At 33.9% G+C, this 27836-nt stretch overlaps 3 protein-coding genes and 1 long non-coding RNA gene across 7 annotated transcripts in view; 2 read left to right on the top strand and 2 right to left on the bottom strand.

Annotated features, from left to right (window-relative positions):
• The window catches only part of LOC128671550 (protein tramtrack, beta isoform-like), a 46925-nt gene that overhangs the window by 10352 nt on the left and 8737 nt on the right, over window positions 1-27836 (top strand). For 2 of the 4 annotated variants that reach the window (XM_053748132.2, XM_053748131.2), the window contains exons 2-6: window positions 12032-12192; window positions 14505-14696; window positions 15841-16498; window positions 17119-17315; window positions 17850-17936. In XM_053748132.2, coding sequence (XP_053604107.1) covers window positions 12052-12192; window positions 14505-14696; window positions 15841-16498; window positions 17119-17315; window positions 17850-17936 — 1275 coding nt within the window. In that variant the 5' untranslated portion in view covers window positions 12032-12051. Of the gene's footprint in view, window positions 1-10242; window positions 10680-12031; window positions 12193-14504; window positions 14697-15840; window positions 16499-17118; window positions 17316-17849; window positions 17937-19768; window positions 20199-20508; window positions 23309-27836 lie in introns of those variants that run through there. The other 2 variants (XM_053748133.2, XM_053748130.2) reach the window with 2 other exon arrangements.
• LOC128671553 (uncharacterized) lies at window positions 5761-13677 on the bottom strand. The gene is made up of 3 exons (XR_008404858.1): window positions 13404-13677; window positions 12273-12421; window positions 5761-5918 (listed from the first exon to the last, which is right to left on the bottom strand). It is a non-coding gene; the product is annotated as an uncharacterized LOC128671553 (long non-coding RNA).
• On the top strand, window positions 23317-25823 carry LOC128671552 (transcription factor Adf-1-like). The gene is made up of 2 exons (XM_053748135.2): window positions 23317-23874; window positions 25175-25823. The coding sequence occupies exons 1-2, from the start codon at window positions 23527-23529 to the stop codon at window positions 25718-25720; spliced, it is 894 nt and encodes a 297-aa protein (XP_053604110.1). The 5' UTR covers window positions 23317-23526; the 3' UTR covers window positions 25721-25823.
• Window positions 24179-26349, bottom strand: LOC128671551 (uncharacterized). Its single transcript, XM_053748134.1, has 2 exons — window positions 25822-26349; window positions 24179-25022 (listed from the first exon to the last, which is right to left on the bottom strand). The coding sequence occupies exons 1-2, from the start codon at window positions 26347-26349 to the stop codon at window positions 24204-24206; spliced, it is 1347 nt and encodes a 448-aa protein (XP_053604109.1). The 3' UTR covers window positions 24179-24203.

Raw genomic sequence — 27836 nt, 5'->3', positions numbered from 1 at the left:
GCAGCGTTCTCAGACAGTTAAGATTAAAAAAAGAACATCAAGCGCCATATTTAATTTAGCGCATGGCAGAAAAGTGAACTAGTTTCTAAACTATAGAAATTGCTGTTTTAATGCGTAGGTGGCGCCTCCACTGTAACTTCAACTTATATTTGACAGACTAAAATTTTTTCGTGAGAATAGGATCGTAGGCGCGTCGACCTCAACTCTTGTGATTATTATTTTTTGTTTCGTGTGCGTTTTGGGATTTCCGATGAGGTTACTTTATAATTCTATAATAATGACTCTATGCAACTGGTCTATATGAATTTTCCATGCGGCTGGTTTCGTTAATATACTTAAATTTTGGGCCACTTTGGTGCATGTTTTAATTCCGGATTGTATTGTCAGCTTAGTTTTAATTGTCATTATGTATATTCTATTTTTCTTTCTTTCTTTAAATTTACGTTATGTTTGGGTTTTTAATCCTATAGTTTATAACATAAACCGTGAAAGATTCTGAAAATATTTTAATGTTTCCTACTCTAGCGTGTTACATATAGCGTGTATTCAAAAAATTCTAAGCAAAACTATTTAGTTTTTAACCCAATATAGTTTTTTATTTACATATTTTCATGATGTAAAATTATTTATAAATAAATTGTATTGCAAATAAAAAAATGTTAGTTTTTGTGAAAAACTGTCTGAGCTGGCTGTGGCTAGTCTAGACAGGTTTGACGCGCCAGACAACAACAAAAAATAGGTATCAAAAATATCTGTCTGTAGGTAGACATGTATTTAGCTGATTTTTTGCTAGATTTTTGGGCTCTATAGATTTTTAAGTTAGGTATAAAATCAACCACAAATAGAGCCCATATTAGGTTGTCCGATTTTAGACCTCTGCGAATCATCGACTAGGGATTAATAGATTGTTCTGTTCTTTGGTCTAATCATGCGATATCAGTTATCCTAAAAACTATTTACAAAGTGGGAACTGACCCCATCTATACATTTTATGACGATCAATGATCGATGCATTGTTGATTATACGACACGGTAAACACAAACGGTTCATCAAATTCCGTCAAATTATAATTTATATATTCGCATAATTCACGAGATTACCGTGCACAGTTTTTTCTAATTCTTTTATTACTATTTCTATATTGCTCTCATTTTTTTTATAAATAACGTTAATATATATAAATGTATATTTCTTTCTTGTTATATTATTTATGTATGTTTCGCCACTATTACCGCCGCATAGCAGCGTGCAAGGTGACATAACATGCGTTTGACTGTACTTGTATAAAAATCGTGCGTGGGCGCATATGCTCTGCCAACGCGCTCGTCTATCGCTGGACTTATTCACATTAAAATGGTATTTAACGTGTAATATTTGCTATAAAATATCATTGATTTTATGACATTCAGTAGGTACTATTGAAAGAGCTAAGTTGAAATATTAGAGAGACAATAATTTTGTCTGTGAATACACGTAATGCCGACTTTGGCGATAGTATCACGGGCCACTTTTTGCCGCGTACGGAGCCGCGGGCAACAAGTAACTAGTCTATACTATTATTATAAAGAGGTAAGCGTTTATTTGCTTGTGAGTTTGTATTTTTGAAGCGGGAAAGTAATCTCCGAAACTACCGGACCGATTTCGAAAATTCTTTCACCATTAGAAAGGTACATTATCCATGATTGCCATAGGCTATATACTATCTCAAAAATCCCACGGGAGCGAAGCCCCGAGCGACATCTAGTGTATTATAAAGCAGTTGTCTTTAGAAGTAGAAGGTAATTCAAACTGAACTTTAGTCAAAAATAACTATGTAAGTAGATATACATTTATTTACACGCCGTCTGTAGTCTGTAGCTAGTTGACATAAAAACAATTGTATTTACCACCAATTCAATGACGTAAAAATTTTTGGAATAGCTTAAATATTAAAATTTATCTATTTAAAATACGAAGGAAGTACACAATGTATCTGTATATGCTCCTAGAATATCTAATACTTATAATGAATTGATTGTCAATGTTATATTGAAATTAAAAAATGCTGTTTATAAGCAATACATAATACTGACATAATGTATTTCATATTTCATTTATTTATTTATATTTGCATACCTATATTCGGTAAAACATGTAGTAGTAGTTAATTAGTTAGTTTTTGACGACCTCGGTGGCGCAGTGGTAAGGTTCTTGCCACTGAACCGAGAGGTCCCGGGTTCGATCCCCGGTCGGGTCATGATGGAAAATGATCTTTTTCTGATTGGCCCGGGTCTTGGATGTTTATTTATATATGTATTTGTTATAAAATATAGTATCGTTGAGTTAATATCCTATAACACAAGTTTCGAACTTACTTTGGGGCTAGCTCAATCTGTGTGATTTGTCCTAATATATGTATATTTATTTATTTATTTATTTAATTCATTTTGACAATAATTTGTATATTTATACTCATGTTTTTGGCAAATAAATGTTTTCTTTCTTTCTTTCTAGCAATTATTTATATCTAGGTACTGTAATAAAATATATCGCTTCCTCATGCATGTTGTATTGTATGTCTATTTCTAAATACTTTTACATGCTATTATATAAATAAGAAACGAATTTCACCATTTGTCAATCAAATCTCGTAAGTTAAATTTTATTTTTCGCAATCTAAACAGACAATTTCTACGACATTGCATATTTATGATAAATAAAATATGATAAATGTGACCTACGGTGTACCCAAGATCGCCTCCCACCTAGGTAACTGGTCAACGGTTTACTGCACGGAATGATTTTTGCCCCACGTCGAATGCAACGACAAAATCAATCTGACGAGCATGTGTCAAAAATTTATATCCATTAAATATTTTGATCCATGTTTGTTTTCACTCAGGGCGTTGCTTTTATTAATGTAGTTATCATGTTGTAATCTCTCGTGCTCGTACTATCAATGGGAATATGAATGAATCCATACTAATATTATAAAGAGAAAAGATTTGAATTTTTTTGTAATGAATAAACTCAAAAACTACTCGGCCGATTTTGATGAAATTTGTCACAGAGATAGACGATACCTTCAGGAGTAACATAGGCAACTTTTTGTTATAGGTTTACCCGAGCGAAGTCTGGGCGGGCCGCTAGTATATCAATATGGAGTGATCCTCTAGTGTGGGAATCACGTGCCTGAAATATCCGTATTGTTCTAATCATTATTATTTTTTTATGAACTCTTGGCAGACTAGTTGGTGCGTTGTGTTGGTTAAAAGGCAAGTTAAATATACCATCATATATTTCCCCGAACCCTAAACTTAATTTCGGGAAATGTTTAATCAGTTCTCTTCTTCATTCACATAAAATAATAATCGAAAAACTGCACGGATCGATCGAACTATTTGGATCGTGAATTCGCTTAAAACCTTACCTTTAATTGAGGAAACATTCGCAAAAATTTTAATGTTTTTTCTCCAAATTTTTGAGCTTCAATAACGTAAAAACTAGACCTCAGAAAAACCCTTAACTTGGAAAATTGAGTTTTGATTTTTCTTTTGATCTTTTTGCTGTCTACAGAATAGTGTCTATTACTTTCAATAGACTGTTACGTGTCCAAAATTTTAACAGAGGCTAGATAGAGTGCAACGGTCTAATGTTAGTTTTAGGCTCGACCGGATGTTCCCCCGACATTACGTATTTCGCCAATCGGTAGGCAACTGCGCCTGCGCAAAGATATCGCGGACTGTAGGTACTGTATTTTGCATGACCTTGATCCCCACGCAGCGCGCGTTGAAGTGCGCGTGTATGTAAGACGGTGTTCACACTGTCCGCTCATCTCTTTAAATTAATAATATTAAACGTATACAAATATATGATACAATGTACAAGAATGACCAATAAAAAACGTATGAATTAATTAATAAATTAGTATTTAGGTATCCAAATTAGTAGTCAAAACTAAAAGGTAACATTTAAAAATGTTAATAACATTTTTAAATGTGCACTTTTAGTTTTGACGGTTGAATGCAATACGCTCTTAAACCATTTCTGCGTACTATGCAAAGCGTTATACAGTAATTTGGTTGTGTCAAAAACATTTTGAAATAAGTCATGCTGTTCAAAAGTACCTATGGCTTTCGTATTTATTGTTTCAATTAGCTTGATTTTTATTTAATTATGCCAAATTCTACCAATAACTTATTTATTTAGTTTATTGTATTGGCGTATCTGCCAAATAGTTACATAAATATTATAATCTCTATTTATATATTTGTTATTCGTATTAGACACCTAAGCCATGGATTTATAAACTATCTTATGATTTAAGTCTCCCAGAATAACACACTATTAGAGTAATAATTATATATATTTACTAGTAAGAAAAAAGAGAAAAAAGGGATTTAATACACATAATTATAATATTAGGAGGTAAATAAAAAAAAAATCACATAAAAAATTGTATGTATTTAAAACGGCACCTACGCAGACTTTATTTCACATTGTAACAAAGTATTTACACAAATATCACAAAATAATCATATATCTGATACCAGTATTAGTAATATAAGATACTTAACATGAAAAATATGGTAAATTGATAATTGGATTGTATAGCGATAGACCCATCTAAAGTAGCCTGGGAACCAGGACCTAGGTACGAGTATAAAATAAAACTGCAATAACATACTTGATAGAAAAAAAAAACGAAAGAAATAGTTTTTGTATTAGTAGAGTCATTTGAAGTAGCCTGAGAACCAACTTATTTAATAATAAAAAGCAATTAACAGTAACCTGTTAAATTCATAGATTATCTACATTTTTTTTAATTTTTTATGTTCTGATTCTTTATTTAATTCATTAAATGCATTCATGAAACAAAATTAAACTGACCTACAAATAAACTTAATTCAACAAAAAAAAAATTAGTTAAGTATAAGCAAATCAAAAGGGACCTTATGGCGGCTGGCGCTTAGGTCTTTATTACGGTTGTTCGAATACAAAACAACGGCAATAATGGCCAGTGATACGCAATTCCTATTCGTATTCCTTGAAAACAAAAACTATATTTAAATTTGTGGTTACTTATGGCCATACAAGAACTATTTTATGTGACGTTGCGTTTTTGACTTGTGTCCTTGTGTATCTAGTGATAACAGGCTTGAGAAATGCATTTTGCGATATCTTATCATTAGCTAATCGCATAACAGAGTATGAAGTCTATATGGACAGCGTCGCTTCTTAAAAGTCATAAATTCAAGAAAGTAAGTTAATTGTTTAAATTCTTTGAACTAAGCACATAATTTTCGTTGAAATTGCTATAAAATATTATATATAAATAATATTAAAATGGGATAAATTTAATATACAAAAAAATATTAGCATTCGAAAAGTTCATGTTTTGGCATTTGGCATCTCTTAGACTTCCTTGTATATTCTAAAAATATCTTCTAAAAACCCTATGTTCGATGAGACTATGACAAAACTGCAGTCAGTAACTCACTGCGATATCTAAGCTTCACAACATGTCAGATTGTTTGCACAGTCAAGGTTAATACAGGCTATAAAAATGCTCCAACCTAACCACATAATGGTAAACGTAATAATGTTGATGATTCGCAAAGTGTGTACGGGGCCTAATATTAGCACGGTCACACGAGAATTGCATGCTAAAGTTTAGGATACACGAGCCACTAATATTATTCATTTTCAATGTCTCCACCTTTAGAGTTCCGTACTTAAAAAGGTAAATAAATAATTAAACATTATTTTCATTCCAACTATATTCCACATACAATTTCATTCCACATAGTCAAATTAGAATTATAACGAACTTATTGGATTTTGGATCGATTTGTCAACCGTTTGTCCACCTGCCTGTCTGTCCATCTGTCATTGTACTTTTTCACAGGAATTCGTAAAGGTTTAGGGTCTCTTTTAGCTGTGAAAAACCAAACTTTTAAGTCAACGCTATCAAAAGATATGACCATTTATACGCATATTTTACGATTTCACATGGGAACCAAACCTCAGAGGTTAACTATGAGGATCTTAACTATGACTTAAATTTGACAAAAAAATTAAGACTTAAGTATAATCACTGGTAAAGGAAAAAATACGGAAAGCATAAATATACCTACATTACAAAATAAACTGTATTTTAACCCTATGTGTGCGAATCCGACTCGTATTTGACTGGATTTTAGGCGTATCAGGAACCTACGCAAAAGACACATGCGCGAAAGACATTTGCGCGAAAAGCAAAAAAGTGGTTAAGGGATGATTATCTGAAAAAATGTTCCTTACTAACGTTGCTTCCCTTGGACGTATCTACTGGGGCAATAAAAGGGGGGGGGGGGGTTTATTATGACATATTTTGAAAAAAATCTAGTCTAGCCTAATCTTTTTATGTTCTCAAGTGGATTCTCAATTATAACACCCGAAACTGACCTATTTTCTAACTACCTAATTCAAATCACCAATACTAATCATCAAGAGAGTTAATAATCATAAAGTATTGTTTCACTAAAGCGAATCTATTAGCTGGGAATATTTTTTTTTACAAAATACAGCTTGCCATTATAACCATTATTTATTATCTCAGTGGATAGATACGTTCAAGGGAAGCAACATTTGTATGGATTTTTTTTTCAGAGAGTCATCCCTTAACCACATTTTTGCCTTTCGCGCATGTGTCTTGCGCAAATGTCTTTGCGCGCAAAAAGATTTGTGCAAGAGCCATTCGCGCACATGTCTTTCACACAAAAGTACCAGATCCGATTTTTGGTGTATGAATATATAATCATATTAGTCTTTGTTAACTTTTTGCAACAAAGATCTCCAGTGAATTGGGATATAGGTAATTAGTTTCTACCAATATACATATCTGTGTCTGTAATAAGAAACGTAATTTTAAATTTTGTCGTCTCGGAAACGGGACGAGACACGTAGCAGGTATAGGATGGGACACGATGTAGAAAATTTTTACATGCTGAACTTTTACATTCATAATTTTTTTCGAAGAGATGGTAGTTAATATTTAATTTTAAGCAGTGTGTTCTTTGCATTGAAGAAAATACGTTGCAACTGTATTTTTTTTCTAAAATGTGTAAATTATATGTGACTACAATGCTATTTATGAATTCACGCATTTCAATAAAAATGACAGATAATTACGACATCCATTTGATGACAGTGGAGGATTTAAATTTATTATTTCGTTTTAAGGGTTCCGTATCCAAATGGCAAAAACGGAACCCGTCAGCAGATTCGTCATGACTGTCTGAATGAAACTATAAGAACAATACTATTGAAACTGCGTTAAGTGGATGTATTCTGTGAACCGCATTAAGATTTTATACAAACATAGAAAAAAAATATATATAAATACTTAGAACTAAAACTTTCAATAATGATATTGAGATTTCTGATATCATTTTTTTCTAAACTATTCAGTAGTTTGCGTGAGAGATACTTCCAAAGTGGTAAAATGTGTGTCCGCCCCTGTAACTTCTAAAATAAGAGAATGATAAAACTCAAAATGATGTACATTACCATATAAACTTGCATCGAAAATTGGTTTGAACGAGTACTAGTAAGTAGTTTTTTTATAGGTCATAAATCGTAAACAGCAATTTATGTTATGTCACTTGCTGCTACGGAACCCTTCATGGGCGAGTCCGACTCGCACTTGGTCGCTCTTTATGTACTTACGTATTTTCAGTTCGTGTTTTCTTTTTTCTCACTATTTAAAAAAGTCTAATGAGCCGACACTTTTTCTATTCTGTGCCACTTCTGGTTCAAGTGGGATGGGATAGAAAAGAGTCGCTGTCAGCGATTTAAGTAAATTATTATTCTAACAATGCATCATGTGTGTATGTGCTCTCCCTAATGCACTACCTCGAGTATTGTGTGATGAAGGTCACGCATGGTCGTTCGTAACTAACAATTTACTACTTCGCATGTTCACATCTAGGCGTTTATGTATTTAGTTATACCTATAGCATCCTGGACAGGTAAAACGCCTAAAATTCGACATGAACATCAAAGTAGAATCTGCGAATCATGAGATTGGCGAAACCTCATCTAGGCAAATTTTAATGTATTAGCCGGAAAAACACTTCAGGATTTTTGCATCCCAGCGACAGCCATGCAGGTCAAATTAAATTGCTTGTTATATTTACCTAAATGTCTATACTTTCATACTAATAGAAAGAAAATATTTGTATTTTGTTTGAATGAATGAGCTCAAAAACTAATGGGCCGATTTCGATGAATGTGGCACGGAGATAGATGAAACCTTTAAAACTAACATTTTTTATTATGGTTAACCCGAGTGAAGCCGGGCCGCTAGCCTAGCTATTATTTTATACAGAGGTTATTCTTGTACTTATAATTAAGTATATCAACTTGCAATGTATTCATGAGGGTTTCGCTGTGTCCATGAGAAATTTTCCAGTATTATAAAAACTGATCTGTGTTATATTAATGGGAAACCTATAATTCTTTTTCCGATTTATATTTAAGTAGCCATTTTGTACAGCTGTTGTTTCTCCTAAAAAATAAATAAATAAATAAATAACAGAAAGCTATATATCTTGGGGTGGAACCTTGCAATATAAGAGACATATATTATCTACAACTGATAGATCTGATTTTGAATTACTTTCTCGGAGTTTTAGAAATACAAAATAGAAATAAATTTATTCAATTAAAATTATATGTATAGGTATTATTTATTTAAAAATTTCAAAAAACTTTACAAACTGACAAAGGAATTATACATAAATATGTATATATTTAAATTATTTTTGTATCAAACTTTTTTGATTAGATGCTGGCAAATTATATTGAGAGTCGATTGTTTTTTCCTGTTGCGCTAGGATATGATGTAATAATATCATTCCAGGATAAAATATTTCGATCTTAATATAGGTATTCAATTCTTGATATTTTACATTTGTAATGAACGACTCCTCCAGGATCCAATCATCAGATCTTGATCATTAGGTGGGTCAGGGTATGGGATGGATGAATTAAAAATTTAACCTTTTTAATACAAAAGAAAAACTTTTATATTGGTCTAAGCATCTTTTGAGTAATCGGGTAATAGTATACATATTGCCACTATTTGGCCATTATGTCTTCATTAGTTCCAACTTACCAAGTTTTGCCTTTCGAGAACATGCATTAGTCACTATAGAAAATATCGATTTTACTGCAAGTATAAGTACCTATAGCATTCGAAGAGCTCCCTCGATTTCTCCTGGAATCCAGATTCCTTAATTCGATCTGGGTCTTGTCATTATGGGACCATCTAAGTACCTATATACCTTTTAATAAAATCTTATCCATATTGAAACTACATAAGCCATTTATGGTCTTCAAGATCAGCTTTAACCTCACAAAATTTTGCTTTTCGGAAGCAATTACTCAAGACACTAGGAAATATATTTAAATTATCTACTTAAATCGGTTTCGTGTAACATACATTAAAATACAATGATCGCGACGAATAGAAAACTTCCTCTTATTTTGATGTCGGTTAAAGATTGTATATAAGTCGGTATAAGAGTAGGTATAAAATCATTTTCCTGAGAAAAATCTAAAAATGTATAACTAAAAATAGTTTTCGTACTAGATTTTTTTACATTTAGAGAAACAATGTGCATTGTATTGTTTTTTATTTCTATTTAAAACAGCTTTGATTTATAAATACGTTTACAAAAAATCTAAAATTTAATATTCAAATATTGTCTTAGGTTATTTCTACCATCTCATGCTCACGGCTTCACCCTTAGGCTTTTTTTTACTTTAGGTACATTAAAAATCCCATCGGGTAAACTGTTCCGAAGATTACCTACCCTGAACAAACAAACAGACGAAAAAAATGCTTATGTCAAAACGAAACGAGTTCAAAAATCTAAATAAATGGACAACACTCAACGGCCCACACTAAGCACTAAGCTTGTATCGCGAGTGTATACGACTAAACTACCGACTACATTACTTTTACTATAAACCCTGAAGTGCCACCTAGGTTTAGGCGGGTAAAAAAACCACATGAGCTTTAGCCGTAACAAACTAATAAATAATATCTACAATCAAAATCAAAATCGTGCTGATTTTGATTTGAAAATTAACCAATACAACCCGGAAACCTAGAATGTTCCATCTAAAAATAGCTAACGATAATTTAAACATAGAATAGTCTAAAACTAGATTAGTAACTGTTACCGTCTATTAGGCTAGCTAGAGTCATTTAGTGTGATAAAAAAATTAAAAATATGATTCGCCGTTCGACCTCTTGTGAGCGTGCGTGAGTCGAGAGGTAGGGAGGCGCAGACGGCCGACGATGACATCACACGAATTGCACCGCGGTGCGACCGCCAACTCTTGCGCAATCGACGCCCTTGATCTTGACTGCGCTGCGTCGCGCACACGCGCACGCGCATATACACCTACATCTAAATGATACATTCGCGCTTATTTATCAACGCGCGTGGAGGCGCGAAACCGTAATCTGCAGTATGTGAAATAATACAGTGCCGTTTTGTATTCATTAGTAAATCTGACAGTTCCGGCTGGTGAATGCGTAAAAACAGTAATTAGTACTTTAAATGCCTGTGAAGTAATTATTATATAGTGCAAGCAAATTCACTGGAGAATATTATGCTTTACTATGAAATCCGTTGGGATACTGGTATGTGATGTTTTCTTTGGAATATTTATAACTCTATACTTACTCTAGTATATTATAATAAACACGATTGATTAAAAACAAATTTAAATGGTCCGAGGTATCGCTTCTTGCAATCAAAACTATAAATCAAGGATCTATTATAACCACTTTACATATAGACCTAATCTAACTTCAAATATATTTAGTGACGTGTCCACCTACCTATATAGTTGTGGTTTCAGATTGTTTAGATTTTTCAAAATTAAGATTAATTGATCAGACAAGAAAATCCTGACAGTTACTGTCATCTCTCACTAACTTCTTTAAGTAGTTACGATTAGGGACACTATAGGTTTTGTGAAGTTATATTTTTTTGCAAATCTTATAACACATCATCATCAGTTCCAAGTTCTTGGAGCCTAAACATGAAAATAAAGAAAATAATAACCATATGTCTACAACTAACATTTTCGCAAATGTCGACATTGAAATCTACAGAAATAGTTTGCTCGTGCGTACACGCATACATATGCGTGTAGGTATGACAAGCAAGTGATTCTAAACAGTAACTCGTGTGGAAAATAAGTCTCATTGATAACGTTTTAGTGCTTACACGAGTTGGAATATAAAGCAGTGTCACCAGTTTAAAAAAGAGGTTCTCATAGCGTGGAAAGAAAACACCTTAAGGAAATCTGCACTACGGTTGATTTATCCGCTATTTGTGGAATGGAGAAAGTTATGACAAACTACTTTGTATATTGGCTATAATACTCATAGCTCAAGAAAAAGTCCGGCCGTCACGATCGAGCGAAAATGAAATAAGGAACGTGAGGAGGAAAGAGAGAATAGAGAATATCTGTCTGTGTGTCTGTATTAGGGTTTCTGATTTCTCGACCTATTTAATATCCGAAGTATGATAATTCTCAACCGGGATTTCTTAAGCTTCTTGGTCTTTTGAAAAATGTTAGTTCGACGTTAGTCTATTTTTTTTTAAATAAAAATAGTTTTTCTTTTTTATTATTACGCAGAGGCAGAGATTCGACTTTTGTCCCATCGATCAAGAGATTTTTTTCGTGATTTTTTATCAGGCGAGATTTCTCGAGCAGAAAACCTAGTCTATATCCAAGTATAAAATCCCTCCCTATTCGAAAACTAGTGCCCTGCTTATTAATTGACCAAAATATGCACTGAGACACTGTCCATTTATATCACATGATTTTATGGATATATAACTACATTATACACTGTTTCCTTTTAGTTTTAATGATCTTATATTTTCATGTAAAGCTGTACATTGTGTCTTTTGATATAAATAAATGTGTTATCTACGTATTATCTATAGCAAAGGTTATAATTTCTTATTATCTTTCCAGCGGCGGGAGCTAGCTCAGACATGGGAAGTGAGCACTATTGCCTAAGGTGGAACAATCATCAGAGCAACCTGCTGGGAGTCTTCAGCCAGTTGCTGCACGACGAAAGCTTGGTGGACGTCACGCTCGCCTGCTCAGAAGGCGCTTCTATAAGGGCTCATAAGGTACCTAACTAAACAGTGAACCAGAGCGACAAACAGATAGACATACTCATCAAACTTACCAACTTAGTAAAGATTTTTACCTGAGTGTAATTTGTTTGCCCCAGATGTCAAGACGCATCTTAGATTTTCTTCTTCTGAGCGTGTTTACTCTGTTTATGTGAGGACCAATACAACACCACTGAAACAGCACTTCATGGGACGTCATACAGTGTGCAGATGGAACACATCTCTAGACAAATAAGTGGGTCATGCTTTGGGGAGAGGCACCACATTAGCGGCAATATCAAAACTATAGTGTCGCATATAGAGTAATCGTGTAGTCTTTGTTGGAACCTTTATTATGGTTGCTATCTAAAAATTAAAAAAGAATAATGTCAACTTTACTTGTCTTTCGTCTGTGCTTAGGTATAATGTACGTTTTTTATATTGCTCTCAAGAAGAATTAATAATCTTGAGTAATCTCGGCACAGTGTTTCATTCCGCTGATTATTTTCTAATAGTCTTATGTTTTGTACATTGGTACAACATTTTAAGTTAAACTTTATTACTATTTATTCTAGATCCATAACCTATGTACAAAACTTATGACTCTATATGCGACATAGGTATAGCCTGGCTATGATTTCTTTGCTTCGGCCGAATTGTGTATGGAGCCTATCGGTAGACTTCCATGTCGGGCAAGGTAGACAGGCTCCAGGTGGGAGGTGCTCCGACAACGAAATGGGTGATGCTTTGATTTAAGCTTTAAGATCTATACATTCGGAATCAGCAAACAAAGACACCAACCCCAACTTTTTATGTATTCCTATTTACTGTGTCTTTTTCTTGTATCTCTGTGTCAATGAACCGTTATTAAATAAAGACAAATACCTATATATATTAAATACACAGATATAAGAACAAATTATGTTATTATCTATATTTGTGATTTAATATAAGTACCTACGTTTGAAAAAAAATCAGATAGGTACTACTACTACTACTACACTAGCATATTAATAGCAACGACAATTGTAATTATTTTAGTGCAATCTAGTGCACTAGATTGCACTAAAATAATTACAATTGTCGTTACTAGTTTTAAAAAAATGCTATTTTAAAATAGGTAAGTTATTTTAAAATCTATCATGCGTTTGTATTGTAGGCGTTTAGGTACTAGTAGTACAAGTATATGGTTTTCGTTCATACTGAACTGATGGGTAGGTACTTACCTGTCTGTCACCGAACACTTTTTATTCCTTAATGCAAATGTTGAGCTTGCCTTGTAAATAAAATAGTGGTTACGTATTATATTTAACGCAGTATCCATTGTTTCAAATTTTTTAATACAATCAAAAAATCAACAAGATATGAAGATAGTTCAAATCCATGAACCTACATTTTTAATTTTGGCTGTATAATGGGTATATTTTCGTTTGCCCCTTTTTTTAAAGCTAAGCTAGTTTACAAAAAAATAAAATCTAAAAAAATTCAGACAATAGTGTAGTTGCTATTGCCATCATTTGTCATGTCAAATTTGATAGGTACTTAGGTACTTTTTTCAAATGTCAAGACAGTGAGAACAAGGCACGTCATAGTCACGTATTTGTATATTTACTAGCTTTTGCCCGCGGGTTCACACAAAATTTCACCCTTATTATAGTCATTTATATTAGCTTATAATTGAACGGGGGTCTTTTACTATACCTATGCATATCAGATTTCATCAAAATCGGTTCAGAGGTTCAGCCGTGAAAGCGGAGACTGATTTTCGCATTTATAATATTAGTGTGGATTTATTCAAACTTTATTTACTAAGATGATGAAAAATGCGAATTTATTGCTAAAAACATTTTCTGCCAGTCAATCTTCCAGCATTTAAAGCGTTTCTATTATTAATTCTAGCGACCCGGCGGCTTCGTTCGGGTAAAACTAATACATTATGCACCTAAACCTTCCTCAGGAGCCACTAGCTATGTATTAGGTGTAAACCGTATCAAAATCCGCCCTGCAATTTTTGAGTTTATCGCGTTCATACAGACAGACAGACGCGATAGGAAGATTTTTATTTAATTTATGTTTTTGAACACATTGATAAATTAACGCGACTGTGCACGAACATTTTTATTTATTAGCTGACGTTTCAACGACTTTGCAGTCTCTGTGGTTGCAGCCAGACTGGAATATTTACGGTCATAGCTACAACCACGGCGACTGCAACGTCATTGAAATGTCACCTACAATAAATAAAAAAGTTCTTACTGAGTCTTATTAATTTATATATGAGTTAAATGTAAAATATACATTACATTTTTTATCGTATTGTATTTCAGGTGGTATTGTCTGCGTGTTCATCGTACTTCCGGTCGCTGTTCGTGGACCACCCGTCGCGGCATCCCATCGTCATCCTGAAAGACGTGGGCTTGGAGGAGCTTAGGACCATCGTGGACTTCATGTACAAGGGTGAGGTCAACGTCCAGTACTGCCAACTGCCTGCACTCCTCAAAACCGCTGAAAGTCTTCAGGTAAAAAAAGTAAACGAAAATATTTTTATTTACAACTTTTTTTAGTAATGTCAGTTTTTTCCACTATATGAATACTAACTTCGCCCCGGGGCTTCGCTCCCGTGGGAAATGTGTTATTTCAGGTTATATCTAGGGACCCGTGTAGGTTAGGTACAACATTTAATAACAATCCGCCCAGTAGATTTTGCATCACAGAGTAACAAGCATACACACATCCTCACAAGCTCTCGCATGTATAATATTAGTAGGATAGGAATATCATCAGCCTATAGCCAATCAACTCAGATTGACAACACCTACATTAATCACTCTTAATCAACACAGAAACGGTCACAACTAAACACTTAGAATCGCATATAGGTAAAATTTGATCAAATACCTATCTTTGACGACCTCCATGTCGTAGTGGTCCAGGTTCTGGGTTCAATTTCCAGCGCAAATTATTTAAATTAATTTAGTATTTGTAATTCAGCGCAAATTGTTGTAAGTAGGTACCTGTTTTCACAATACCTAAAAACTAGGTGTTTGATTAGTAGTGGATGTGTTGAGTCGTAACTGTTGCTGTTTTTGTGTACGTTGGCCCGGGCCGTGTACTTTGGTAGTGTTATAGGAAATTTGATTTTTCGTAGGTATCTGCACTATTGAAGCTGTCTAGATATAGCCGTATTGGTTGTGTGTCCTTTAGCAAGGACGAATAGACATGCGCAAGACAGAAAATACCGAATACTCAGACACAGGCAATATAATAATACCGATTAAACATCCTTGATACTTGCATAGAAAACAGCTAGTTATTTATAGGTAGTATCCTCCCGTGGATTTCTGGATTTTTTCGAGGCAACTAAGGAACTTATAGCCTCTGATAGGCAACAATAGCATTTACAAAGTGGGTTGACATCAGAATAGTGGCCGATTGTAAAATCGAGTCAACAGCCTCGAACGAAATCGGAACACTAGAGGATGAGAGAGTTATTTATAGGTACTTATAGCAATGATAGTTACTATCAATATTTTATTTTAGAAATACGTCACATAATGTATTTAAGTAGGCGTGTCTACTGCTTGAAAATGCATTTGTATATGTATAAGGTATTAGATACAAAATAAAATCTAATCATGTTTTTTGTTTCGCTTATATTTTCAGGTAAAAGGACTAGCTGAAATGACGACGCTAAGTGCCGCTGGTATCGATACTAGAAACGTTGCAGAACCAATGGAAGAGTGCCAATCCCAAGACCCCAAAGAGTCTACAGATTCCCATGAACGGCTGGATAATAGAGAAAGCAGGGACAAAGAGGAAAAACGAGACGCAAAAGAAACACGAGATTCGCGTGAAAGGGAAAATAAAGACAGTCACGAAAGGGATAGTCACGGACGTGAGTCACGTGAATCGAGAGATTTGCGACAAAATAGAGAGAGAGAGGGAAGGGAACCACGTGATCTCAGAGAGCACAGAGACCATCGTGATGTCAGAGAGTCACGGGAACCTAGGGAACCGAGGGATCACAGAGAACACGCAAGAGACCGAGAACCTCGAGACTTACGTGACATTCGAGATCCAAGGGACTTGCGCGATACTCGTGAAACACGAGATGGGAGAGAAACATCAGACGCCTCACCTCCTAGAATATCCCCATTACTCTCTGTAAGGCGGTTTAGATCAGAAGTTTCTATTGACACGTCGACGCCTACACATCCACCTATACCAAAAGATGAACCTCCTGACGAACCTATGCGATCGTCATCGCCTGAAGATGATTCAGTGTCAATTAGATCAAATGGAGCGCAAAATGATAGTATTGGTAAGTAAGGAGGTGTACAATATTAAGTGAAGTGTATGTAATTTTAAATGAAAACCATTTAATTGAAGTACAATTATATTTAAAAAAAATGCAAAATATGTATGGTTAACGTATTTGCTTTTGCTTTCAATTAGAGAAAGTAAAATGTCAATTGTCATTGTCGGCTGTCATCAATATATGTCACAGTTAAGTTGTTCCGTCAAAATAATTCGTAGGTCCTACAGCTGTATAGGTACCTACCTACCTAATATAAAGTTTGTTGTTTTGCTTTTAGAGTGTTGTCTTTTATTAAAATCAATATAAAAACATATAATGAAGATGTTGATTTTAAATTTAAATATTTCACATTTTAAAAGACATAATTATATCTATCAGAATGTAGGTATTACCTAAATAAAACAACAACATTAACAAATTACCCATATCAGTAAGAATAGGTAAGTTTTTGTAGGTAATACTTGTTTATCAGTTTTATTTAGGAGACCTGAAAACTTACTTAATATGTTAAAAGTTATCTGCATAAACTATAGCCAATACATATTAACATATACTTAGAAAGGCCCCGGATAATATCCAATCCATAAACATAAAAATGATTTAAACAAATGTTATTTTTTCAGGTATAAACATGACGATAAACAGTCATAGCAGTAGTGTCCTGGGTCCTCGATATTCGCCAGTGGAGCAGAGGCTCAGTGTGCTCAATGCTATACCACACCCGGGCTTGCCCCATCCATCTCATCAATCACTGCCGAGTCCTAGGAGTGAACCCATTGCGGGTCCATCAGGGCTGCCACCTGTCCAACAAGTACCATTAGTAAGTTCTTCTTTTAAGTTTTTAATTTCTTTCATATTCTAGTACATACTGGCATGTTTACTTATCTGGAATATTAATAATAAATGTATTATTAACTTTTTATCTTGAGTCTGTTATCTCCGTCAGCTGAACAGCTGACAGTGATAATAAGGTGTAGTATAATAGGAAGGTGAAAATCCCTGAAAAGATTTTTGTCACCCATCCAATGACTGACTATTGTTAGAATGACTTAACCCCATTATAACAGGATGAGTACACTAACCATAGCGCTAAATTAAATTAGCAACATTACACAATAAATAGCACAATATGGCGTATTATAAATGAGCTTCTCAATTGAGTGTTGTGGGAGCTTGCAATGTAGTGTGCACTATTTAATCTTTTCCCAGTGATGCGGCCAACCGATCACATAATTAAGGGATAGTGACACACTATGATTGGTTGACTGCTCCTCGTTTACAGTAAGACCTTTCATCAAGGTTTTGTTCATGCTTAAAAAAAAATGACAAATCATATTTTTTCTCAATGTTACAGTCTTTGAAAAAAGAAATTGACTGGGACCGCAGTAATGAAGATAAAGGTGGTGAATCATCATTGGAGTACAGAATGCAACATGAAACGGTGTGTATTTTGTGTTATTATTATTTTGTAGTTGTCCAAATCATAAAGCCTAGCCTAGTTTAACAATTTTGTGTTTTATCATCTTTACAATAAGAGTTTTTGTGATATGGACAATCACATGATGAATGTTGTATTGATGTTGTAAATATTCCTATATGGCCTGCAAATGAGTATCTACTTGCCCGTGTTTGTGTCATCAAAACATAATGTGAATAATATAAGTTGCTACCTTACCACTTGAATTCAATATCGAAAAAAGAATTACATAATTTGTTGCAATTTATATATTATTAGCTTTAACTTTCACCCCCATTATAGTCAATTGGTGGTTGATTTCAAAAAATACACTGCATATTACATGCCAAATTTAATTAAAATCGGTACAGCGGTTTAGCAGTGAAAGCGGAAAGGACAGACAGACTTGCGCATTTATAATACGCCATATTGTGCTATTTATTGCGTAATGTTGCTAATTTAATTTAGTTGGAATTAGAAATAAATAGGTTTGCTAAATTGTTCCTGCAGTAAAAAATGTTTTATAAAAATTCAATCTTGAAAAACAATAATTCGATCATAAACAAATAATATAGTTTGTTTATAATTGTGTAAACTCAAATGGTTATAAAAGCTTTAGCTTTATATTATAGTTTAGTAGCATTCACCTGAATATATAGGAAATATTAATATCTGAAACAATAAGTGGATATAACTAGTTATGTGTTGTAGTAATATTGTGTTCATATATATGCATGTAATTTTTTATTTACATTTTATTAATTTCTTCTTATTATTTTACTTTACAAAGTTTATAAGGCTATGACAATATATATTGAAAACCTCACTGCTGTTTTATAACAAGTATTTTTTGTTATACTGATTGCATGGTTTGTGGGGCTACTAATATTTTAGCAAAGTATTTTTCGGAGTTGAATGTCACGTTTATAAAAAATATTTTTTTCTAATTATTGTGGTTAGATAATACTCCATAGACAGGACCTAGTTCTTAAATCGATTGATTCCACCTTTGTCATATGAGGTTTTCCCGGTTTCATCCTCAGCCCTTAAGTGTTGGAATCAGTTTTTATAATTTTTTATCATAAGGTAGGTAAAGATATAATATAGAGTTTAAATGAATTATAAATCCTTCTGCAGACCATGTTAAATTCTCTAATTAAGTACATACAAAATGAACAATGTTTGGTGATTATAAGGCCTAGTTTAGGCGGCAAGTAACAATCAATGAGAAAATAATATTTTTTTGCGATTGATATTTGATTATAATTAATATACATATGAGTAAATGTATTCCCATTAATCGTAAATAATAATTATGTAACTCTCAAACCATCAATTGAAGTAGAAACAAATACCCGCTATATTATTTAGAATGTTGTTGTGTGTATTGAGTTATTGGTGTTTTATGTACTAGTTATGTATGCATGCTTGTTTGATATGCTGCGCTATTTTAAACACCGAGTACTATGCCTTGCTGTCAAGAAGTTGACCTTCATTCTGTTGGCCATCATTTTTATATTCATTCATTTTGTTTGATATATTTTTTGGGCAGTTTTTATTTTAACTTTGGCCATACGCATACGTCACGAACCGTTACCGTGCGCGGGCGCGTTGCTATACAACAAGGCATTACGCGTAAGCTCCGGGTCACTCCTGCACATTTTTGGGGCAAAAATGAGCGTCAACTTCTTAATTAGATAGTGGAATAAAATATAAAGAGACTGCATCTCAACTTAGAAAGTAGTGGTAGACATATTGCACATTGTGTGAATGGAACAAGAGAAAAAAGAAGTTGATGTTCTTTTTTGTGGTTGCAGGAGTACGATGGGCCCGGTAGGGTGCGAATTGAGGAAGGGGAGAGGGGGTATCCTTGCATACACTGCGGCGCGGCGTTTCCTCATCAGAGCAAATTGGCAAGGCATATACTGACGACGCATACTCTTGACACATTGAAGTACCGGGATGCTATGTTAGCTCGACCGATGGGTCTTCCTATGATAGGGCAGTTCACTGAGCCAACATACATGGGGATGCCTGCTGAAGAATCGCCAATAGACCTGGACATCGGCGCCATGGAGCCAGGAAACGTGGTGCTGTGCAAGTTTTGTGGCAAGAGTTTTCCGGACGTTTCGTCGTTGATTGCACATTTACCTGTGCACACTGGCGACAGACCATTTAAGTGTGAATTTTGTGGAAAGGCGTTTAAATTGAGACATCATATGAAAGATCACTGTAGAGTTCATACGGGTAAGTTGAGAATTTAAAATTTTGTTTTGTGTTGTATGTTTTATTTTATTTTAAATTATTTTAGACAATTTCACTATAAAATTATTAAATAGCGGGCAAGGTCTATACTTAGGCCAATGATGGCGGAGGGATAAAAAAATACTTGTATGTAATTGATAGTAGTTTTAAGTCTAAACATTATTAGTTATTATTCTTCATAAGGCTCACTCAATCACTATAGAATGCCCAGTGGTTCGTAAATTTTAATAATTTCTTTGTAAGACCTAAATTGTTTCCAAGAAAAAATATACTTTATTATATTTAATTTCAGGTGAGCGACCCTTTCGGTGCGTGTTATGTGGGAAGACGTTTTCTCGATCGACGATACTAAAGGCACACGAGAAAACGCATTACCCTAAATACGCTCGAAAGTTTCTATCGCCGAGCCCAGTCGACACCGAGGAGGAAAGTCCACACCAATGAGTATGGAATGGATGTAGTGCTAAATTGTAGAAGGATTTATCAATCAATAAAGCCTAGTTTACATGCAATTCAAACGGCCAGTTACATTGGTTGTTTTCCGCTTGTAACACAGCTCTATTACTAAGCAATGTATGTGGAAGTTTGAAGAGATTTGGGCATGTGAACTTATCATATTGTTGGGAATGACGTGGCACAATACTGAAATTAAAATATTGTTAGTATTGTTTTAATAAAGCAAAATGCTTCGCTGTCATTGCTTTAGATTGAGTTTTATACAGCGCGTTGGAATTTTATTTGGCATTTTCGCCAACTATTTCGTACGTAATTTTGGAAAAAATAAGGTTTTCATCCTTTCCTAAATTGAAATATTACCTTAAATATTATTAGATTGATCTTGGAGTCAATACTATTTTACTTATAGTTTTTTTTGCCACGTTGTTTTCCAGTGATATCGATCCAGGCCTTATTGGATTTAGTCAATGGTTTGTGCGAAGTGTTAGTCGATTGAACAAAAGAAGGACAATATGTTGTAATTAGTTAAGAATGTGATTTAAACGCCGCAACTGTGATCTGAATGATATGAATAATATTTGATATTTCACTAATAGATAATTGACACACTAAAGTGGTTTAAACTTCATTAATTTCAGCATCTACATTTATTATTATTTTTTGCTTTTTTTTTTAAATTTCGAACAGTAGGTGCTTTCTTCACGCTTTAGATAATACTAATGTGGACTCATACATTGAGTCGCGAGACGGCATAGCCAAAGTTAGCTAGAGAAGTGAAACTTCGTGTCTTTTTTCTGTTTCTGTTGTTAATTAGGTCTTGTATTATTGCTTTATTTTAAACATTAGATGTGTTCGATAACTGATTTTTCTAGATTTCACCGCCATCTTGAATTTCAAAATAGCAGCATTTTTGTCAGTCTCTTGCTAAGTTCAGATTAGTAAAAAATATTGTTTTGATGCTAGCATTGTCAGTTAACGAAACTATTTACAAGAGCATCTAGATATTCTTTGAGAAAACATAAATGAGCTCTCATCATTAATTTTTTGGTTGCCATTTCAAAGCTTTTCGGTTTAAATTGAAATGTAAAAAATATCGTATTACTTTAGAACGGACTTATCCTTAGAGACGTGTGTATTTATTGTAGCATGAATCATTGCAATGTTGATTTTATGAACCAAATTAAAGATTGATAATGAGTGCTTTAATTATTATTATTAGAACTCATACGAAAATGGCACTCAGTATAGCTCGTAATGATTAAAAAGTTAGGGATTTGAGATTTTTACTAATTTTATGTCTTTCGAAGTTACGACGCACGCTCCCCAGAGGTAATTCAAAAGCAATATTACGACATATAAATGTAAATAACATATAGTTTGATAATGATCGGATTTTTAGGAAATTTATTAGTCTGTAACGCTTCGGTAGTTTCGATTGTTGAGAAGCGTGGGGAGAGGTGTGATGTGATTATGGGAATCAAAGCTTTAATAACGCTGTTTCAGTTTCTGTCCCTTACTATGCCCCTTCCGATTATGACACTTTAGATATAAATATGACCCTTAATATAGCTGTTCTATCTTTTAACTAAGACGCATTTGGTTGGAAAAGCAAGGGGCATAGTACCAGAAAGTATATAAATAATAAAGTTTTCTATCTATTTTCATACTACAGAACATCGCCATTTTATTAACAGGACATTGCAAACGTTTTGTTTGTGAAATGTAGTTTCGATGTACTCAGAATGGTGTAAGGTTATTTTTGATCATATCCAACGAATTATTACTACATTTTATTGACAGAAGGTTTGAGACCTTAGATTGATGTGTTCAATAAATTCAACAGAGTCTAATACAGGGATATTTTATCAGATTACAAATCACAATATCAACTTGTTTCTTAATTATTTTTTTTTTACATTGGGCTGTTGAATTGAAATTATTGTCTTTTATCAGTCACCTTTAAAGCAAAATATATTGGTTCGCTTTTCACCAAAGATGTGTGGGTAAAAGAAAACAGTAGCTTGAACATCTGCTCCTAAACTAGAAAGGTTGTCCTTTCTAGTTTAGGAGCAAAACCATTTTGGAAATATGTACGCGCGTGAACATAAAATTAATTACTCGTCGGCATCCAATATTTGATTTCATTACTTTCTGGCGCATATTCATTATCATCTAGCGTGAAAAGCAAACCGACTTTATAATCTATCAATGAATTTAAAGCTTTGATTTGGAACTGTTTGAATGTTGGCTCACTTTAGTATGTAAGTTTTCTTCATAAATTATTTCATAGTTCTGATTTGTCCACGGTACTTCTCGGCTCATTGATGAGTGTACATTGTTTTGTACACTGAGTGTGATGAATATAATAAGTCTTGTATTCGATTATTCTAGTTTGTAGATCTGTTCTGTACAATCATTAAATTTTGGTACATATCATAATATATCTTTGATAGAAAATATGCGTCTTCGATTATGTTTTAAATCATGTTATATTCGTCAAAATTTTAAGGCTATGAGAAGATTTTTATTTGGATTTTTATCTATACTTATTACATAGGTTTTTGAATGTAGGCGGTGTTATTTAGAAACTTAAGGATCTATTAATTTGGATTTTATAAATTGAAAGTATTAAGCCCCGGATACACTAGGGAACATTTTGTCCCGCAACATGACGCGCAACACAAAATATACGTGACGCTGCAACGTTGCATAGTGTCCCGCAACATGACCCACAACATTGTACGTGACGCGGGGCATGTTGCTTGCTCCCGCCTCGTGAGCGAGCGCATGTGTCCCGCGTCAGTGTTGCGGCATTTGTCACCGAGTATAGTCGCGTACGCAACGTGCCTTTAAAATGTCTGTTGTGTGGGGAAATGATACCGTGCTTTTGCTTATTGAGCTTTACGAAAGTCGTGACTTGTTATGGGATACTTCACACCGTGACTATCGAAATAAAATAAAGAAAAATGATGCATGGGAGGATATTGCCAAGGCGCTTAAATTGCCTAGAAAAGAAATAGAAGCCAAAGTACATACCCTGCGTTCGCAATTTGTCCGAGAAAGGAAGAAAGTGAAATCGTCAAAAACTACTGGCAGTGGACGAGAGGACGTGAAGTCCAGTGCATGGTTTGCGTATGATGCAATGAAATTTTTGCTAAAGGGAGCCACAACGTCTGGAAGCTTGGACACTTTGGACACAAACGTAAGTTATGCTTTTTTATTTCTAATTTATTTATATTTACTAGCGGCCCGCCCCGGCTTCGCACGGGTAGCTAAATTTATACATACTTAATTTATTAATTTAAACTTTCTTCTATTTCTATTTCCTTTTTTCTGCCCATATGATGCTGTATTTTTTTATCTTATCACTTATTTTATTATTATTTCACCTTATCACTACTAATATAATATGTATTATTTACATTAACTAAGATTTGTACACACCTCACCCACAAGACTTCACTTCTAAAAGGATTGACGTTGTTCAATAACATTAAAAGAAAAAATATAGTACAATACTAGTTTATTCATTTAAAAATTATTCTGCCAGGGAACACGTCCTTCTTCACTCATGAAATATTCAGCAAATTTGTTTCTTATTTCCATAGCAGATTCAGGGTAGCGTCGTCCCATAGCATTTAAATTCGACATATTAACAGAGCCAGCTTCTCTGCGCCAAGATCCTTCTAAAATATCGTGATCCACATTTTCAGAATCAAAAGTTCCATGTGGGTTGTACAGTGATCTCGATTGACTATTTCGCCTTAAAAAATTATGGAGGTATATGCACGCCATTACAACAAGTTCAGCATTACAGGGTAGGATGGTTATGGGAGTTCGGAATATACGAAATACAACACCTAAGATACCGAACACATTTTCGACAATTCTTCTAGCTCTTGACAGTCGATAGTTGAAAATGCGTCTTGTTGTACCCACGTCATGATTACCGGGATATGGCTTCATCATGTTTTCTGTCAGTGCAAAGGCGCTGTCTCCTACAAGTACGTAAGGCATATTCGGCCCATCTTGTCGTATTGGGTCTGGAGTCGGCCAGTTGAGTTGGTTATCAGCCAAAGCTTTATAAAAAGCAGTCTCTTGGAATACTCCACTGTCAGAAGATTTTCCTTTAGCACCACAATTTGCATAGATAAAATTGTAATTTGCATCGACAATACCCAATAGGACAATACTAAATTGTTCTTTATAGTTAAAATAGTCACTTCCAGAATTCGAAGGAGCTTGGATCAAAACGTGTTTACCGTCTATAGATCCAACGCAATGCGGAAAATTCCATATATTTTCAAAGCTTCTAGCCTTGGCTTTCCATTCATTTGCAGTAGCTGGGACCTGTAAAGAAATTATTAAACATTAAATACTATTTTTACGTACTAATAATTAAGGATTCATGTCTAACAGATGTTTGAAATAATACAATACGTGTTTTATAGTCTATCCTTATTATAATAATTGATTTAATATTTATATCATTAATTTTTCAGAGTCCACAAAGCCAAAACACGATTTCGTCTCCGGATGAAGATGTCGTTCTACAGTCTCAATCTACCGTTCCAGAATTTCAATCTCCTCATCAACTAGAATCGCAATCTACCATTGATCAAGCAGAGCAACCTACAACCCCTGCACCAACACCTTCATCGTCGCGACCAACTCGCAAGAGGAGCCACCCCAATGAAGATAGATTAGAGGAGGCTTATGAAGTTCTGCATGCTGCTAAAAACAGAATGATGTCCCGAGATGAATTCGATGTTTATGGACAGTACGTAGGAACTGAGTTACGTGCATTAAATGACGAACACAGTGTAATTATGGCTAAATATTATATTAATAATATTTTATTAGATGCACGCTTAGGAAAATACCGTACAATTTATAATAATCAAAGCCAGCCAGTTGTTCAACAGGGCTATAGCACTGCATCCAGTGATATTAGCCCCGAGCCTTCTGAAGAGCATATTATACAAGATATACTTGAAACTATGGATTCCTCGAACACTAATAGCATTGATGGCACTAATACTAATTAATTTACGTTGGTCGCTATATCCATCTCGTACTCTTTAAAATTTATTTTACTGAAGATTAAAATACAATTATAAATAAAATATATGCGTTTTCTTTAACTTACCTTTACACATATCTTCAATTTATTTATCAGTTCTTTACAAACTTCTGGTACTATTTTACGTATCAGTTGTTTTGACACTCGAAAAGTGTACGACAAAGAAGCATAAGAATCTCCAGTCGACAAGTACCTCAATGTAATGGCAAGTCTGATATGAGGACTAATAGCGTTTCGTAATATTGTATCCTGTTTGGCTATGGAAGATGCGATCATTTGCAACAAAGTTTCAAAATCAGATGATGACATGCGAGTAAAATTCACAAACGATCCGTCAGACATTCGGAGATCACTTAGAATATTTACTCTTCTTTCTCGTTGTAATAAGAAATTCCGCATCCACCACCTTCTCTTTCTCTTACGTTTCAACACACTCGATATAATTACTATGTACGCAGCACTAATAGCCACAACCTCCTCGGGCGACATTTCTATAAACACTGAGAAGTGTGGTCGACAAAATGTTCCGCGACATGTATCTCGGCACATTCCACGTAGTTGTTGAGCAACATGTTCCGCAACATGTTGCTCCATTTGTCCCCTAGTGTATCCGTGGCTTTATGGTATATATAGGAAAAGAACTGTGATATATAAAGTAAGAGTGCAACATCTGGGAGTTTTAAAATTTGATCTCAGATAGTGATTATAAATTTAAGTTTAGACCATTCGGGCTGATGTTGGAAACTCTATTAATTAATTATTATAATGAACATCCATAAATAAATGGTATATGTCTTAAATATATGATGTCTATAAGTTGAATATCAGTTTTAATCATTATCTAAAGTGTTAACAAAAGTTACTTTGTTAGTGATTAAAGTTACTATTTAAAATTACTTTTTTTTGTGAAATTGTTGTAGATCTCATTCTATAAGTTTTAGACATTGTGTGTGGTTTGATTTATGCGCCAGCGGGACATCTTCGACTGAAATAATTAACACAAATTAAATTTGTTTCTGCGCTGTACTTACCAACTTTTTTGGTTCATATACGCCTGACATTCCGTCAATAATTCCAATAAAACTGGTGAGATATACTTTTATCTTCTAAAGCCACCGATACTTAGGAAATAAGAACCAATGTACACTAACAATAGCGCTGAGGGTGCCGTGGAACATCAAAGATTATTTTCTGTCAAATGTTAAATGTAATAAATATTGAAATAATGATGTGTAGTGTCCTTAGGAAGATCTTCCAAACACTGTGTATGTTTTTAAGTCTCTGCGAGGATTGTTTCAAAGATTTTAAGGATACATATTATCGTTTGTTATAATTGTACTATTGTAGTTGAGAGTGTGCGGTTTATACTGGTTATTGAACGTTTTAAAAAGAACATTCCATATAAACCAACGCATGTTTGATTTTATTTATCGACTGCAGCGAGTATATAATACATTCTGAATATGTATTCTTTTAAAAATAATAATTTCTGTATAAAGCTCTAGTGAATTTTCAAATTAATTATGGAGGGAAATTAAATGTTGGACTATTGTTAAAATCACACGTGTAAATGCATTTTAGATGATAGATTGGTAGATGCGCTACTTCCCGGAGCTATAGATCGGTTTTGTCAAAAACGCAATATAAAATTATTAAAAAATATATATACACAAGAATGTTGCTATTTGAAAAGCTGCACTCTTTTATTTTCCGGAGTCATCGTTACCAAACATTAGAACAATATTTAAACCTTGATTAATGTTCCTCTTCTTATTTTAAGAAAGATTGAATATTTACTATTTACAATAATAGCAATAATAAATGGTTAATATTAATGCGATTTAATAAATTTCTACAAGTTTTAACAAAATAGTTTTTTATATTAGACAGAATACAGTTTGAAATGCTATTTTGTTTCCTAACTTTCAGAGGTACTATTTATTAATGAAATAATGATATTGATAGAATTATATTTCTATGTATTGACTTGTAATGTATATAAGCAGTGATGAATGTTGTTGAGCGATTTATTGTAGTATACATGAACAATAGTTTTATACGGTCCCCTAAGTGCAGTTATT

This window comes from Plodia interpunctella, chromosome 7, assembly GCF_027563975.2.
Source record: "Plodia interpunctella isolate USDA-ARS_2022_Savannah chromosome 7, ilPloInte3.2, whole genome shotgun sequence".
NCBI lineage: Eukaryota > Metazoa > Arthropoda > Insecta > Lepidoptera > Pyralidae > Plodia > Plodia interpunctella.
This window is presented reverse-complemented; position numbering and strand designations above follow the sequence as displayed.